The 15,732-nt window shown below is 40.8% G+C and overlaps 1 protein-coding gene across 5 annotated transcripts in view; it reads left to right on the top strand.

Moving 5' to 3' along the window:
* RBMS2 (RNA binding motif single stranded interacting protein 2) overlaps positions 1–15,732 on the top strand; it is a 55,045-nt gene that overhangs the window by 12,549 nt on the left and 26,764 nt on the right. For all 5 annotated transcript variants that reach the window (XM_023734556.1, XM_023734555.1, XM_023734553.1 and 2 more), the window contains exon 2: positions 10,005–10,171. In XM_023734556.1, the coding sequence (XP_023590324.1) occupies positions 10,005–10,171 (167 nt within the window). The remainder of the gene's footprint in view (positions 1–10,004; positions 10,172–15,732) is intronic.

Genomic DNA, 15,732 nt, shown 5'->3' with positions numbered 1-15,732 from the left:
AGGGCTCCTAGTATTGTCCCTACTTTTTCTTCAGTGATCTTTATTGTTTTAGATTTTATATTTAGGTGTTCGATCCATTTTGAGTTAGTTTTTGTGCATGGTGTGAGGTATGGATCTCATTTCAATTTTTTGCAGATGGATATTCAGATATGCCAGCACCATTTGTTAAAGAGACTGTCATTTCCCCAATTAATGGACTTTGGGCCTATGTCAAATATCAGCTGATCATAGGTGGATGAATTTACGTCTGGATTCTCAATTATGTCCCATTGGTCTATGTATCTGTTGTTGTACCAGTGTTTTGACTACCGTGGCAGTATACTAGGTTCTAAAATCAGGTAGTGTGAGGCCTCCCACTTTGTTCTTCTTCTTCACTAATGCTTTACTTATCTGAGGCCACTTCCCTTTCCATATAAAGTTGGTGATTTGTTTCTCTAGCTCCTTAAAAAAATGCCGACAGAATTTGGATCGGGATTGCATTGTATCTGTAGATCACTTTGGGTAGAACTGACATTTTCACAGTGTTGACGCTTACTCTCCATGAGCAAGGTATGTTCTTCTGCTTATGTAGGTCTCTTTTGGTGTCCTGCAGTAGTATCTTGTAGTTTTCTTTGTATAGGTCTTTTATGTTTCTGGTTAGATTTATTCATAAGTATTTTATCTTCTTGGGGGCTATTGGAAATGGTATTGATTTGGTGATTTCCTCTTCGAGGTTCTCTTTTTTGGTGTAAAGGAATCCAACTGATTTTTGTATGTTTAGCTTGTATCCTGAAACTTTGCTGAAATCTTCTATTAGTTCCAGTAGTTTTCTTGTAGATTCTTTGGGGTTTTCTGTGTATAAGATCATATCATCTGCAAATAGAGAAACTTTTACTTCTTCCTCACCAATTTGGATGCCCTTTATTTCTTTTTCTAGCCTAATTGCTCTGGCTAGGACCTCCAGCACAATGTTGAAGACGAGTGGTGATAAAGGGCATCCTTGTCTGGTTCCTGTTCTCAAGGAGAATGCTTTCAAAGTCTCTCCATTTAGGATGATGTTCACTGCTGGCTTTGTATAAGTGCACTTAGTTATGATGAGGAATTTCCCTTTTATTCCTACTTTGTTTAGAGTTTTTATCATGAATGGGTGTCAGACCTTGTCAAATGCCTTTTCTGCATCGATTGATAAGATCATGTGGTTCTTGTCTTTTGTTTTATTTATGTGATGGATTACAATGATTGTTTTTCTAATGTTGAACCATCCCTGCATACCTGGTATAAATGCCACTTGATCATGGTGAATTATTTTTTTGATATGTTGCTGAATTCTATTGGCTAGAATTTTGTTGAGGATTTTTGCATCAATGTTCATGAGGGATATTGGTGTGTATTTCTTTTTTTGTGGTGTCTTTACCTGGTTTTGGTATCAGGGTTATGCTGGCTTCATAGAGTGAGTTTGGGAGTATTCCATCCTTTTCTATGCTCTGAAATACCTTTAATAGTAGTGACGTTAACTGTTCTTTGAAAGTTTGGTAGAATTCTCCAGTGAAACCATCAGGACCAGGGCTTTTTTTTCTTGGACACTTTTAAATTACCCTTCTGGTCTCTTCTTTTGTTATGGGTTTATTTAGTTGTTCTGCCTCTGTTTATGTTAGTTTAGGTAGGTAGTGAGTTTCTAGGAATTTGTCCATTTCCTCTAGATTTTCAAATTTGTTAGAGTACAATTTTCCATAGTATTCTGTTATCATTCTTTTAATTTTAGTTGGGTCTGTTGTGATATCACCCATCTCATTTCTTATGCAGGTTATTTGCTACCTCTCCTGTTTTTCTTTTGTCTGTTTGGCCAATGGTTTATCAGTTTTGTTGATCTTTTCAAAGAACCAGCTTTTGGTCTTGTTAACTCTTTCAGTTGTTTTTCTGCTCTCTGTATCATTTGATTCTGCTCTAATTTTTATTATTTCCTTTCTTCTGGTGCCTGAGGCCTTCTTTTGCTGCTCTATTTCTACTTGTTCCAGTTGTAGGGTTAATGTTTTGATTTTGGCCCCGTCTTCTTTTTGGATGTGTATGTTTATTACTATAAATTGACCTCAGAGCACAGCTTTTGCTGTGTCCCAAAGGTTCTGGTAGGATATGTTTTCATTCTCATTTGATTCTATGAATTTCTTTATTCCATCCTTAATTTCTTCTGTTACCCAGTAGTTTTTGAGCAAGGTGTTGTTCAGTTTCCATGTGTTTGATTTTTTTTCCTTGCTTTTTCTGTTATTGATTTCTACTTCTATGGCTTTATGGTCAGAAAAGATACTTTGTAATATTTCGATGCTTTGGATTTTGTTAAAACTTGCTTTATGGCCTAATATGTGGTCTATTCTGGAGAATGTTCCATGTGCGTTGGAAAAGAAAGTATAGTTGTCTGCTGTTGGGTGAAGTGTTTGGTTGATTGTAGCATTTAGAACTTCTGTCTTTGTTGAGCTTCTTTCTGGATGTTCTGTCCTTCAACAGTACGCTAGATTTTAATTAACAAGAAGCTCATTTGACTGCATCACTCTCTTAAAGATCTGATGAACTTAGTGATTATGAAGTAGGCATTGCACCACCCTTACCATTATGATCTCTTAAAAGAGAGCAAAGGGAAGGGCACTGTCGTCTCCTAATTTCCTGTAACCCAGCAAGACAGGAAACATAAGTTCCTGCTATAGGAAGAGGGGAGTTTGATTTTTCTTTTTCTGGGTCAGAGATGAAGGAGTTATATATTGCTATATCTCTGTCCTACTGGCCCTCCTCCAAATTAATGGGAATCCCCGGGGAGGGAAGAATAGGGCTGTATTGTCTCTCTTGGCTCCTACTGGTCTGAGATGGTTTTCTGGGGCCGTGGGCCCTCTGTCAGGGCCTAAGCTAGAAACTGAAGAGCAAAATGCTTTCCTTAATCTTGCTGCACTGTGGTAGATTTCATAAACTGCAACAGACTCTAAATCTTTAAGCTAATTTGCTATTCATTGCTATTTTCTAAAAAATGTCATTTTCATGTGAGGATCAAATTCAGAACTATTAAAAAAACAAAACAAAACCCATTGCTGTCGAGTCAATTCTGACTCATAGCGACCCTGCAGGGCTAATAAAAACCCAAACTCTTTGCTGTCAGTCAATTCCAACTCAAAACGACCCTACAGGACAGGGTAGAACTGCCCCACAGGGTTTCCAAGGAGCGGCTCATGAATTTGAACTGCCGACTCTTTGGTTAGCAGCCGAGCTCTTAACCACTTCGCCACCAGGGCTCCATAGGGCTGTTAGAGGAGCTCAGTTGTCAGTTCTCTGGGTGTCATCTTAAGGAAGGGATAGACCTCTGTTGTAGCATCTGTTTGTTCACCCCTTTGAATGGCATGCGGTTTTGTTTGGCTGCTGGAAGAAAAGGAAGCCTCACAGATTTTTACTTATAACCTTTGTTTATACTCATGTAGGTAGAACTCCTGAAGTGATTTGCATTAGTGGCCATTTAGAAGAGGACACAGAACTGTACTATGCACCTTATGATTCCAAGATTTGAGCTCTTTATAACAAGGACCCTCAAAAAATGCCAATAGACACTGTCAAGTATTTGCTTCCTAGAACTGCTTTTTAAAATCTTTAGCTATCTATCTTTTTGGCTACATACTGTATTTTCTGGGCAACAATATGCACATACCAGGTGATTCAGTGGAGAAAACTTTGAAAAAACCTTTTAAAACCACTTTAGATACTACCTGACATAGTAAGATAATGTACATTATTTATCTTTACAACAGACTTGGCAGCTAAGCAGAAGTTATCCTGTTTATTTGTTAATGTTTTATAATGGAAGAATTCAGACACACACAAAAATGGTCAAGTGTATTGAAGAGTTCTTGCCATCCACTTTTAACAGTTATCAACAGTGGAGAACAGATATCCTTGTTCTATACAGTCAGAAAATTATGGCTTATGATGATTAATAGCCAATTAGTCATGCCGACTATTCAAATCAAAGTTTTCAGCTTTGAAAAAAATAAAAATAAAGAAACAAAAAAAACAAGGACCCTCACATTCAGCCTAGAATCTCAGCCGCCTGTAGTCGTATTAGCTTTGCCTTTAGAAGTAAGGAATGATAGCATATTACCATGCAGAAAAGGAATATGCAAAGTTAACCGGTAAAAGAGTGTGGGTATGAGTCTTCTTATGAAGGAGACTTAATTCTGCAAGTGATTGGGAAACATTAATGGACTTATAAACAGAGAAATGACATGATCACTTCTATTTGAGAAAGAGGATCCTAACTGGATAGTTAGGAGGGGTAGGAGACCCAAGGCAGTGAGACTAAGTCAGATGTTAGGAAGAGAGTTTAGGAGAAGGCACAGAAGTTAACTTTGGACTTGCAGAATTTGAAGTTATCTGTTTGATGGATATATGTTGAATACTTTCAGAATAAATATTGGTTAATTCATTCATTTAGTAAACATTTAAGAACCTTAAAAAAAAAAAAAAAGACCGTGCGGGAAAGGTATGCAAACAAGTTTGCAGGTGAAGAGCCTTGAAGTTTGATATATTGACTAAAAGCTAATGCAACTCCTTAGAAATGTAGGCTTGTAAAGGAGATATTAATGATTTTAGAAAGTCCTAGGATTTCACTAATTCTCTGGGAAATGAATGAATTTTAGTCGTGGGAAGTAATCTCAGGGCTAGGCCTTTTGGCTTTGGATCTGCCAGTGAAACCCAGGTAGATGCCTATGGGCAGTTGGTTACCAAGGTGGGATCAGAAACATTGATTGATCATTTTAAGTGGGTGCTAGGGGACAGCAGATTGAGAGTTGGTTGGAGGACTTTGTGACCCCATGTGACAGTGACAGAGTAGAACTGCCCCATTGGCTGTAATCTTTATGGGAGCCGATCATCAGATGGTTCTCCCGCGGAGGGCCACCAGGGCTCCTTGGTTGGAGGACGCGAATCTCGTGTATCAGGGTGTCAGAAGACCCAGAGTGGGGAGCACTTTGGTGTTTCCGAGAAGAGCCACTCCCCTTAGAGTGAACAGCCACATGCAAAAGCAGGAGGAAGACCAGGAGAAGTTGGGTAAATGAGGCAATAGATGTAAAGTACTTAGCATGATGTTTAGCATACAGCAAGTGCCAAATATCAGTTATGTTTATTCTTTTGCCCTTAGGAGTCCTGCTCAGAGTGAGGGGCCCTGGTGGTACCTTGATTAAGAGCTTGACTGCTAACCAAAAGGTCAGCAATTTGAATCCACCAGCTCAGAGCAAAGGGCAAAATTCGCCTTCCTTTGCAGAATATGGAGAATTCACCCATATTGAGCTGTCATGTGTCTGCAGAGACTTGATGTTCCCCTTAGCAGCTCTTAAGGATCCAAGAGAACTTTGGAGAGGTGGTTTTATGGAAAGCACATAAAGAGATTTGAGACTGTGAGGTAGGCAGCAAAGTACCTAGATACTTCTCACTGAGCTGGCCCTGAACATCTTCAGAGCTGTTTTCTCTCTGACCCCCTCAGAAAGTTACTTATGTCTAGATTATGTAGTAATTCCTTCTTTTGTGCTCTTCTTTTATTGTCCGAGACTGAGACCTTCAAGAGATAATATTAAAGGGAGTTAAATTCCCCTAAAGGTTGGTGGGGTGGTGTTTAAAGCATGGACAGGGAATTATGCTCTGACACCTCATAAGAATCTCTGGGGATCATAAGATTTAAGCTGTTTAATGCAGAAACACATTACTGTAGTCACCTCTCATACTAAACCTTACTTTGTCTGCCAGCTTTGAGGCAGTTGTGAGTACTGATACTGACACTTTAAGGGATCAGGCTTAAGTTACCTTTAAGTGTCACTGCTAGGCATCCTGGCCCTTCTGAACTCATCTAAGGCCAAAAATGAAGTGAAGGCGGAACAGAGGTGAAACTGCTCCTGGGTATTTCACATTGTCAGTGAATGAACAGAACCAAGCAGGCAGTGGTCATTCATCAATAAATATTTATTGAATGCTTGCCGTAGGCTAGTCATTATGGATGCAAAGATGAACCAATCAGACAATTTTCTGCTTTCATGGGACTTAAGAGTCAGCAAAAACACCCTGGGATTGATCCCTCCTGATCAGAGAGGTAAATCCTTTAGGCCTTTTCTTAGTAGTCAGTCACAGCCTACTCAATTTGGATATAAGTTCACCCCTCCCTCAATTTTGATGTAAATACTTTCTATGGTGCTCTCTTGTTAAAGAGTTACAACTTTCACCACGGAGTAAACATAAAGAGGTAATGCAAATGTAGGGCTTTGGAGAAACCAGGGCTTTTTATTTTATTTTTTATTCTTTCCTCCTTGGGCCTCATACGTACTACCCTTTTCTCTCTTATGTACATAGGTAAACAGGGATTATCAGTTTATAGGGTGTCTCTCTCCAAACCGTTTCTTTTAGGAAGCTGCACAAGCTATACTTACAGGCTTTCTTCACTTTTTTTTTCCCCTTCAATTCTCTTACCCCTCAAAATGAATATTTTCCTACTATTTGTCTTTGGTGCCAGACCAATGCAGCAACTTAAGAAGGTGCTTGGAAATAGCAAGAGATAAACGTTTATTTTCTGAGCCATATCTTTTTTTTTTTTAAGCAAGTTTGCTATTGAATAAATCACATTTTTCGATTATAGCTCAGACCTTAGTGTTAAAACCGTACGTAATCATGGTAGCAAACCAAATAACTTCTTTTCAAATTACTTTCTTCCCCAGTAACCCTTGTATTCTTGTTTGGACAGTCCTGCTGTCATTGATACTTTGCATTTAGAAATACTCTGTCACACTGGGAAAGGGGATGGATAAACTCAACCGAGGCAGGATAAACTCCCCTCAACTGCCTGTGCTTGGCCCATGGTAAGCTTCTACTGGAGTTGCTTTTATTATCATTTTGCTGTGGGCATCATCATTATCATCATCACCAGCCCCAGGACCTGGAATCTCATATTTAGAAGCAGCTTGGTTTTCTTAGCTAAGGATTTGTAATAGCAACTCCTTAGAGTTGAGAAAGCCCAAGCCAAGCCCATTGCTATCGAATCCATTCCGGCTCATAGAGACCCCATAAGACAGAGTAGAACTGCCCTGTAGGGTTTCAAGGAGCGGATGGTGGATTTGAACTGCTGACCTTTCAGTTAGCAGCCCAGCTCTTAACCACTGCACCCCCAGAACTGAGAAAGGGCACATCATATTGAATGATCTCTAGCAGTGATCTCCTTATTCTGAACTTGGGAACCATGATTCGAATATAGGTCACAATCTTCTGGACTCTTTAAAATCAGATAGTGCAATTATGATAGTAGTGACAGTGAAGGGCACCTAGACCCACTAGTGTTTATTATTCAATCAATGTATAATAATTCAAGGTATAATATTTTGATATAGTATTTACTATTTATGTATAATAATTCAACGGAAATTTCAGCATTGTTCTTAAAGTATTTACTGCATTTCTAGCACTAGCAGTATGACCTTAGATTTATTTGCCTTACTGTCGCCTTATCCTTTGAAAGTTGCTCAGAAAGATACTCATGCCCCATGCACTGCACTGCCCTTGTTGATTACATCATGTGACTATCACCAGCTTCACAGTGGAATAATAAATACTCCTCGGACATGGAGCGTTCTATCTGGAAAAGCCTAGCGTAAGTGCTGGCCAAAAGAGGGAGACAGGGACAGGAAATACAAAGGGTGTTGTAAGAATGGTGCGGGGTGCGGCGGGGGGGATGGGGGTCTGACATCCTCTAACTTCACCAGGGAGAAGGATCGTTATCAACAACAGCCTAAGGCTGATTCCTATGAGGTGGAGATCAGACATACCTCCTCTCTCTGACCTTTTTACCCATTCTGACACCAGCTGTCCCTCCCATGACACTCTCTACTTCTCTGCTAAGTTCGGTAATTCACTGCAACGGCCACACACAACTCACAGATAATACTCAAGAGTATGGGGTTTATTAGGGAAGTAACAGGTTACAATTCAGAACCAGGGATGAAGTCAGGATGCAGTTCTTTGATCAGGACAGCCTTTTCTCAGCTGAGCCACAGATGGACCCTTGGCCCCTTGGCCCAGCCTCTGCCCTGCTTGGGCAAGTGTTACAAAGCTCTTTAGCTCCATTGACAAGTGCTCAAAGGCACCCCACCCTGCCAGCAAGCCTACTGCCCGAAGGCACTCAGCTTTCTCACTCCATGGGCTGGGAAGCCCACCATGCTGTCTCCTGCCGGTCTCCTGGTCCCGCTGCCTTTGCTGCCGCCGTTTCTCTCCTGCTGTATCTTGCTGTCTTGCCGTCTCTGGTGTTACAGTTTTCTCTGTGTCTCCTGGATCTGGGAGGGTCTCAGTGCAGGGGTCCCGGGTCCAAAGGACATGTTCCTGCTTCCGTCTCTTCTTCTTAGTGGTAGGCAGATGCCCCCTCGCTCTGGGGTTGGCTCTCTTTTAAGCCTAGCAGGATGGCAAAATTGACCAATCGCCTTGTTAGGGTTCCATACACCTTATTTGCTTGGTCCCACATACACAGGGTTCCATGCACCTTATTTGCATGATTAGCAAGCTGTCTGATTCCTTTGGTGGGCCACAAGCACTTCATTTGCATATTCCCACCCAGTCAATTGGTGGGAGTTAACAAAGACTATGGCTAGAAGGGCCATATTAAGTAATTCACTGCACAGCATGTTAAGTGTTACACTAGAATCAAGAGCCTTTGGGCCATCTCAGAAGGTGGTATTGAATTTCTTTTCTTTCCTGCTAAGGAGTAAACTATTCATATGCAAATGGGTGCACATTTGTGATTGTATATACTGATAAAGATAGGGAAATACCTGCTTCCACAGATTTTAGCCTGAGCAAAGGTTTTTATTTTGAGGTTTGCTGGATGTCAGAGGCATGAAATCTAAAAGGCACATTCATGTTCGTTAAGATTCTTTTGGGGGACAATTTCCCCTCTTTGATATTCATGTTTCTGTTTTTCTTCTTACTCTGTTACTATCCCAGTCCTTCATTACCACCACCAAAGATAGAAAGGAAAAAACAAAAACAAACTGAAGACGAAACTAGCATTTTTGAGGCAAGTAGTACCGAACAGGTTTATACTACAAAACGCTTTAAGCTAAGGGGAGAACTGGAATATGAGTGTGATGTAGTAGAGTGTGCTATATTATAGGTAATTATGCAAATTTAGATACATATTTTGAACCAAATTTAAATGTAACCACTAAAAGCCTGATTAGAGCATAAGGATATAAAATATGCCATGAAGGGATGGATCATGTTCCGGCCAGTCTGGTACTTTGTCTCTAACAGAAGTACCTAGAAAATGTTACCGCAGAATCTGGTTGCCTGTCTTGGTATCAGTTGCAAAAGATTAAAAGATATTTTGCTCCAAATCTTGGATTTCCTTGAACATAATATATCAATTATTCATTCATTTAAACATTCTGAAACTTATAACTTTTGAGTAAGCCCCTATTAAGATGGTAGCAAATTTCATTTTTACTACCTGACATAATAATTAATATTTCCTTTTGTTTGTCTAAGTTTACAGTAATTTTCAAGCTTCTGGAGGTTTTTTGCAGTTCTTATAGTCTGTAGTTTTGTGAGTAATCTATGTTTAACTTATTTGTGCCCTTCATGATTTGATAAATTTTTATTATCTCCTTTTCATCATTTTAGAATGAAACCTAGATTTTATTAGTCTCATCTCATTACACAGTTTATTTAAGAGACAGGCATTAATCCTGTTCTGCAGCATTTATATGATACAATATTTCACTGTAATTTATACCTTTTTTCAAAACGTTGAACAAGCTTTTTTGGTCTCTCATTATTCCTGAAAGGTAGGTAGGACAGTTATGTATGTTCTCATTCTGTAGCAGAGGAGTTCCTTTAAGGTTTTTTTTTTTTTGGTCTCCTGGTGAATTTGTTGCTGTTCAAGTTTGAAATCATTCTCTCCAGAGGCCAGGGTCTTTCTGACTCTCCAACATCTGCATGTATAACCCTCTGATCTTCATGTCTCCCTGCAGCCATATGTGTCATTGGCTCAGCAGATGGCACCACCTAGTCCAAGCAACAGTAACCCTAGCAGCAGCAGTGGGAGCAATGGAAATGACCAGCTGAGCAAAACCAACCTGTACATCCGGGGATTGCAACCAGGCACTACTGACCAGGACCTCGTTAAGCTATGTCAGCCGTAAGTTAGAGTACATGTGGGGAGACTTGCAGGCACAGTACAGATTTGGTGATACTTGCTTCTTGCCAGGCAATCTTAACCTGAAATGCAGTGGTATTTTGCTTCTACCTCATAGTCACAGCAGTCCCTCTTAAAGAAATCCTACCTACTACTAATACTTAAAACCTTTTTGTATTCCTCTGAGGAACGCCAGGATGGGGCTGACTTTTGAAGCCTAGTGTCTGAGTTTCTTTTTAGCATTTCCCCTGAACTCAGTGGATTTTAGTGGAAAGATCTCTTTCCTTAACCTTGAGTAGAAATGCTCCAGTGTTGCTACAGATATTTCTTAGAAGGCGGTGGGAGCTGGCAAGTGGGATCGAAGAAAGTGGGACTAGCCAATTGAATTAGACTCTTTGGGGAGTTTTCTGTTGCTGGAGGTATTCCTAGTGAATCAGAGAGGCCCTCAAATTAGTAGACAAAGAAGAAGGTGGAAAGGGGAAAATAAAGAGAATAAAAAGAGGCTCTCACTCTGAAACCACCCCCTGAAGACCATGGGGTTCTTTAGCGGAGATGTGAGTCATGAGGTGGATGGTGGAATTAGCCTAGTTAGGAATGCTGAAAAAATTGCAAGAGTGCAGAGATGCCCTGCTCAATTTCATCTGACAAAAAAAAAGTATGTGTTTCAAATCACATATTTTGGGTAATGATTAGAGAAAGGAGTCTCGGGGTGGGATGGGGAGATTAATGGGGGAGGGAATTGAGTTTGAGGAAGTGAATGGTGGAAAGAGCTAGAAATAAGAACCTTAGACTGTGTACATTTTCCATCTTTTTAAACTTTTTATTGAGGTATAATATAATAATCATACAGGAAATACACTAATCATACACCGTTGTAACCAGTCTTGTGAACACAACCTTCGTAATCATACAGCTTGTAACCAGTCCCCAAATCAAGAAGTAGAGCATTACTAACTCTTCAGAAGCCCACCTCCCAGTTAATCTCTCTCACAAAGATATCCACTGTTTGACTTCTAAATAATAGATTGCTGTTGCTTAAACTTCATATAAATATAATCTAAGTAACATACCTTTTATATCTGGCTGCTCTTGCTCAATGTTGTTTGTGGGATTCATCGACGGTTTTGCATGTAGCAAGTTTGTTCATTCTTATTGCTTTGTAGAATTCCACCATTGGGACATACGACAGTTTATCCATTCTACTGTTGCTGGACATTTGGGTTGTTTCTAGTTTGTGACTATTGTGAATAAACAGTGCTGCTATGAATTTATTCTTGTCTTTTGGTGCATGCGTGTACACGTTTCTGTTGGGTGTATACCTAGGTGTATAATTGCTGGGTCATAGGATTTACATCTGTTCAGCTTTTGTAGATACTCCTAAACAATTTTCTGAAGTGGTACACTTTCCCATGACAGTGTATGTAAGTTCTAGTTGCTCCAAATCCTGGCAAGGCAGAAGATTTTACCCTCAAGATGTAGTGAGACATAGAGGTACTCTGTAAATCTCTTACTCTTCTGAGGTATTGATTTGGTCCATGATATCATATGGGCTTTTGCTAACACCAGACCACACAAATTCAACCTCTAAAGGCTGTTGTTGTTGTTAGATGCCATCAAGTTGGTTCTGACTCATAGTGACCCTGTGTGCAACAGAATGAAACACTGCTAGTCCTGCGCCATCCTCACAATGATTGCTACATTTGAGCCCATTGTTGCAGCCGCTGTGTCAGTCCATCTCGTTGAGGGCCTTCCTCTTTTTTGCTGACCCTTTACTGGTAGCAATCATGATATCCTTCCCCAGGGATCTGGTGCCTCCTGATAACATGTCCAAAGTACGTGAGATGAAGTCTTGCCATCCTTGCTTCTAAGGAGCATTCTGACTGTGCTTCTTCCAAGACAGATTTGTTCGTTCTTCTGGCAGTCCATGTATATTCAATATTGTTCACCAACACCATAATTCAAAGGCGTCAATTTTTCTTCAGTCTTCCTTATTCATTGTCCAGCTTTTGCATGCATTTGAGGTGATGGAAAATACCATGGCTTGGGTCTACCGCACCTTAGTCCTCAAAGTGACATCTTTGCTTTTGAACAGTTTAAAGAGGTCTTTTGAAGCAGATTTGCCCAGTGCAATGCATCATTTGATTTTTTTTTTTATTGTTGCGCTTTAAGTGAAAGTTTACAATTCAAGTTAGTCTCTCATCCAAAAATTTATACATACATTGTTATGTGACCCTAGTTGCTCTCCCTATACTGTGACAGCACACTCCTCCTTTCCACCCCGAATTTCCCATGTCCATTCAACCAGCTCCTGACCCTGTCTGCCTTCTCATCTCGCCTCCAGACAGGAGCTGCCCATTTAATCTCATGGATCTACTTGAGCTAAGAAGCACACTCTTCACGAGTATCATTTTATGTCCCACAGTTCAGTCTAATCTTTGTCTGAAGAGTTGGCCTCGGGAATAGTTTTAGTTTTAGGCTAACAGAGCATCCAGGGGCCATGTCTTCTGGGATCCCTCCAGTCTCAATCAAACCATTAAATCTGGTCTTTTTACTAGAATTTGAGTTTTGCACCCCACTTTTCTCCTGCTCCATCAAGGACTCTCTGTTGTGTTCTCTGTCAGGGCGGTCATTGGTAGTAGCTGGGCACCATCTAATTCTTCTGGTCTCAGGCTAATGAGGTCTCTGGTTTATGTGGCCCTTTCTGTCTCTTGGGCTAATACTTTCCTTGTGTCTTTGGTGTTCTTCATTCTCCTTTGCTTCAGGTGGGTTGAGACCAATTGATGCATCTTAGATGGCTGCTCGCCAGCTTTTAAGACCTCAGGTGCCATTCACCAAAGTGGGATGCAGAACATTTTCTTAATGAACTTTTTTATGCCAGTTGACCTAGGTGTCCCCTGAAAGGATGGCCCCCAGACCTCCGCCCCTGCTACTCTGTCCCTTGAAATGTTTGGTTGCATTCAGGAAACTTCTTAGCTTTGGTTTAGTTCAGTTGTGCTGACTTCCCCTGTAGTGTGTGCTGTCCTTCCCTTCGCCTAAGATACTTGTCTACTATCTAGTTAGCAAATAACCCTCTCCCTCCCTCCCTCCCCACTCTGGTAACCATCAAAGAATATTTCCTTCTGTGTTTAAACCTTTTCTTGAGTTCTTATAATAGTGGTCTTATACAATATTTGTCCCTTTGCGACTGACTAATAATGCCTTCCAGATTCCAGAATGTTATGAGATGTTTCACGGATTCATCATTGTTCTTTATCATTGCGTAGTATTCCATTGTGTGAATATACCATAATTTGTTTATCCGTTCGTCTGTTGATGGGCACCTAGGTTGTTTCCATCTTTTTGCTATTGTGAATAGTGCTGCAGTGAACGTGGGTGTGCATATATCTATTCATGTGATGACTCTTATTTCTCTAGGATATATTCCAGGTCATTTAATTTCTTGACTGCTGCTTCCATGGCGTTGATTGTGGATCCATGTAAAGGCTAGGTGTATGTATAAAACTGGTCCTTCCTTTACCTCAGCCTAGCTTGCTAGCAGGGCAGTTAAATGGAACTTAGGGGACTTAGTCTAGGACTAGTAATTTTTCAGGGGAAGAGAATAGGCAGAAATGTTGGTTTAGGAGCAAAAAGGGTATCATATCAGTTTAGGTTCTTGATTCTTGAACCCTGTGTTTTTTTGTATCAGAAACAACGTGCTGCAAAAGTTCTCTCATACCACAGGGACAGAGGAGAAGACTCAGTTCTCCGGCACGATGCTTTTAGACCTTCATTTTGCCCTTCCCAACAGTTGTCCGATCTTTTGCTATGTCTGAAGGGGTGAGAATAATCAGAGTCATTGCGTAGGATGAAAATCAGGAGCCCAGAGGGGACTGTGGGCAAGTCCGAATGAGGTAGGGAGGGAATAGGTGCCACGTGAGTTATGACCACAGGGAGGCTGAGTAGAGCAGGCGGGTGGAGCCTTTCTAGAAAGGGTGTTTCCCATGCGCAGAAGGACTTCCTGCCTTTGTCCCAGCTGTCTCTCCCTGGGTTGTAAGGGAAGTAAATGTTGCTGGATCCTAGGCCCTAGTGGGCGGGAAGGAGAGGCCTGGAGTCTGGAACTAGAACTCCTGGTTCTCTTGGAGGGGCTTCTTCTTAGGAAGAAATAGCAGTGACCCAGCTGTTGCCAACTGCAGTGGAAATTGTGAGCTCAGTCTCAGGCTGCTCAGACCACAGCAAGCTCCACCCTGGGGCCTTGACAGGGATAGCAGGATGTGTGTCCCCCAGCCTGCAGTCAGGCTGCTCGTGGGGCTGGCCCTCCCCCTGCCTATGTTTGGGAGAGAATCTAAGTGTGTAGCCCTGAAGGGCTAGGATGGCCACATCCATCCCCACCCCCAATTTAATGTGTTCTTTCCCCAGCCTCCAGGGCATTGCTTGGCTTATTCTGTCTAACCCACTGGCTCACAGAAGCTTCGCTGAAAAAAAAATCGGTGAGAGACTGCCAAGAAGTGAAACAAATCAATCATCATGTAGTCTTTAGGGATGAGAAGAGAGGTGGAAAAAATGCTTGTGTGGGGTATTGGTCTCAAATTCAGTCCCTGCCAACTGTCCTCAGTTAGGCCTGTACTTCTGATTTTGTTTGTGATTTCTGCTGTGTCTCTTTAATATTTTCACCCTCTTGGAGTGGAATGTCGGGACGTTTTCTAGTGGAACACCTCTAATAAAATCCCTGACCTGTGATACTCTGCTGCTTAAGTTTCGGGAGCTTCCACATGACCCTGCTGACAAAGTATAATTTTCAAAAAGTTGAAAAACATGACTCTCATACTAATATAGAATGTCAAAGATTTATTGAACTCATTAATGAGGGAACCAGCAGGTTGGTAACATGGGTTCAAAGAAAATTTGAGGAATTAAGAATTTAATAAGCAGTTAGGAAAAAAAGTGTTGGAATAAGATTGCTAGATTCGATACAAAACTGTTTCATGTCCTCAAAAAAAAAAAAACAAAACAAAAAAACCAAAGACAGTAGTTTCCAAGGAGCGGCTGGTGGATTCGAAATGCTGACCTTTTGGTTAGCAGCCATAGCTCTTAACCACTGTGCCACCAGGGCTCCTGTCACATCCTACAGGACAGTAAAACTAATAACCTTTGGGATTATTTTTTTGCTATACAGAAATAATTTGCATTTCTACTAGACAGAAATCTACAAATTAGATTTGTATCTTCACAAAGAAGATACATATATCTTCACCAAGTCTAGACCCTAATGATTAATAAATAGTAAGTTAAACAAAGGAACACCCCGCCCCCCGCCCAAGATAATGGAAAAACTCCTTGGATGGGCCTTTTAGACAAGTTCCAGAATGACACTGAAATGATATGCAGTCCTCCTTTTGTCTTATTACCAAATTTTAGATAATTTTTCTTAACACTGCTGTTGCACCCGGTCTTGTGCCCCACTCCCCTCCCTAACACTCAAATCTTCTTTTTTTTTTTTTTTTTATTTTACTTCAGGTGAAGGCTTACAGAACAAATAGTTTCTCATGAAACAGTAGTACACATATTGTTTTATGACATTGGTTAAC

This window comes from Trichechus manatus, unplaced genomic scaffold, assembly GCF_000243295.1.
Source record: "Trichechus manatus latirostris isolate Lorelei unplaced genomic scaffold, TriManLat1.0 scaffold00069, whole genome shotgun sequence".
NCBI classification, from domain to species: Eukaryota; Metazoa; Chordata; class Mammalia; order Sirenia; family Trichechidae; genus Trichechus; species Trichechus manatus.
Note: the sequence above shows the minus strand (reverse complement) of the source record. Positions and strands in the feature narration are given on the sequence as shown.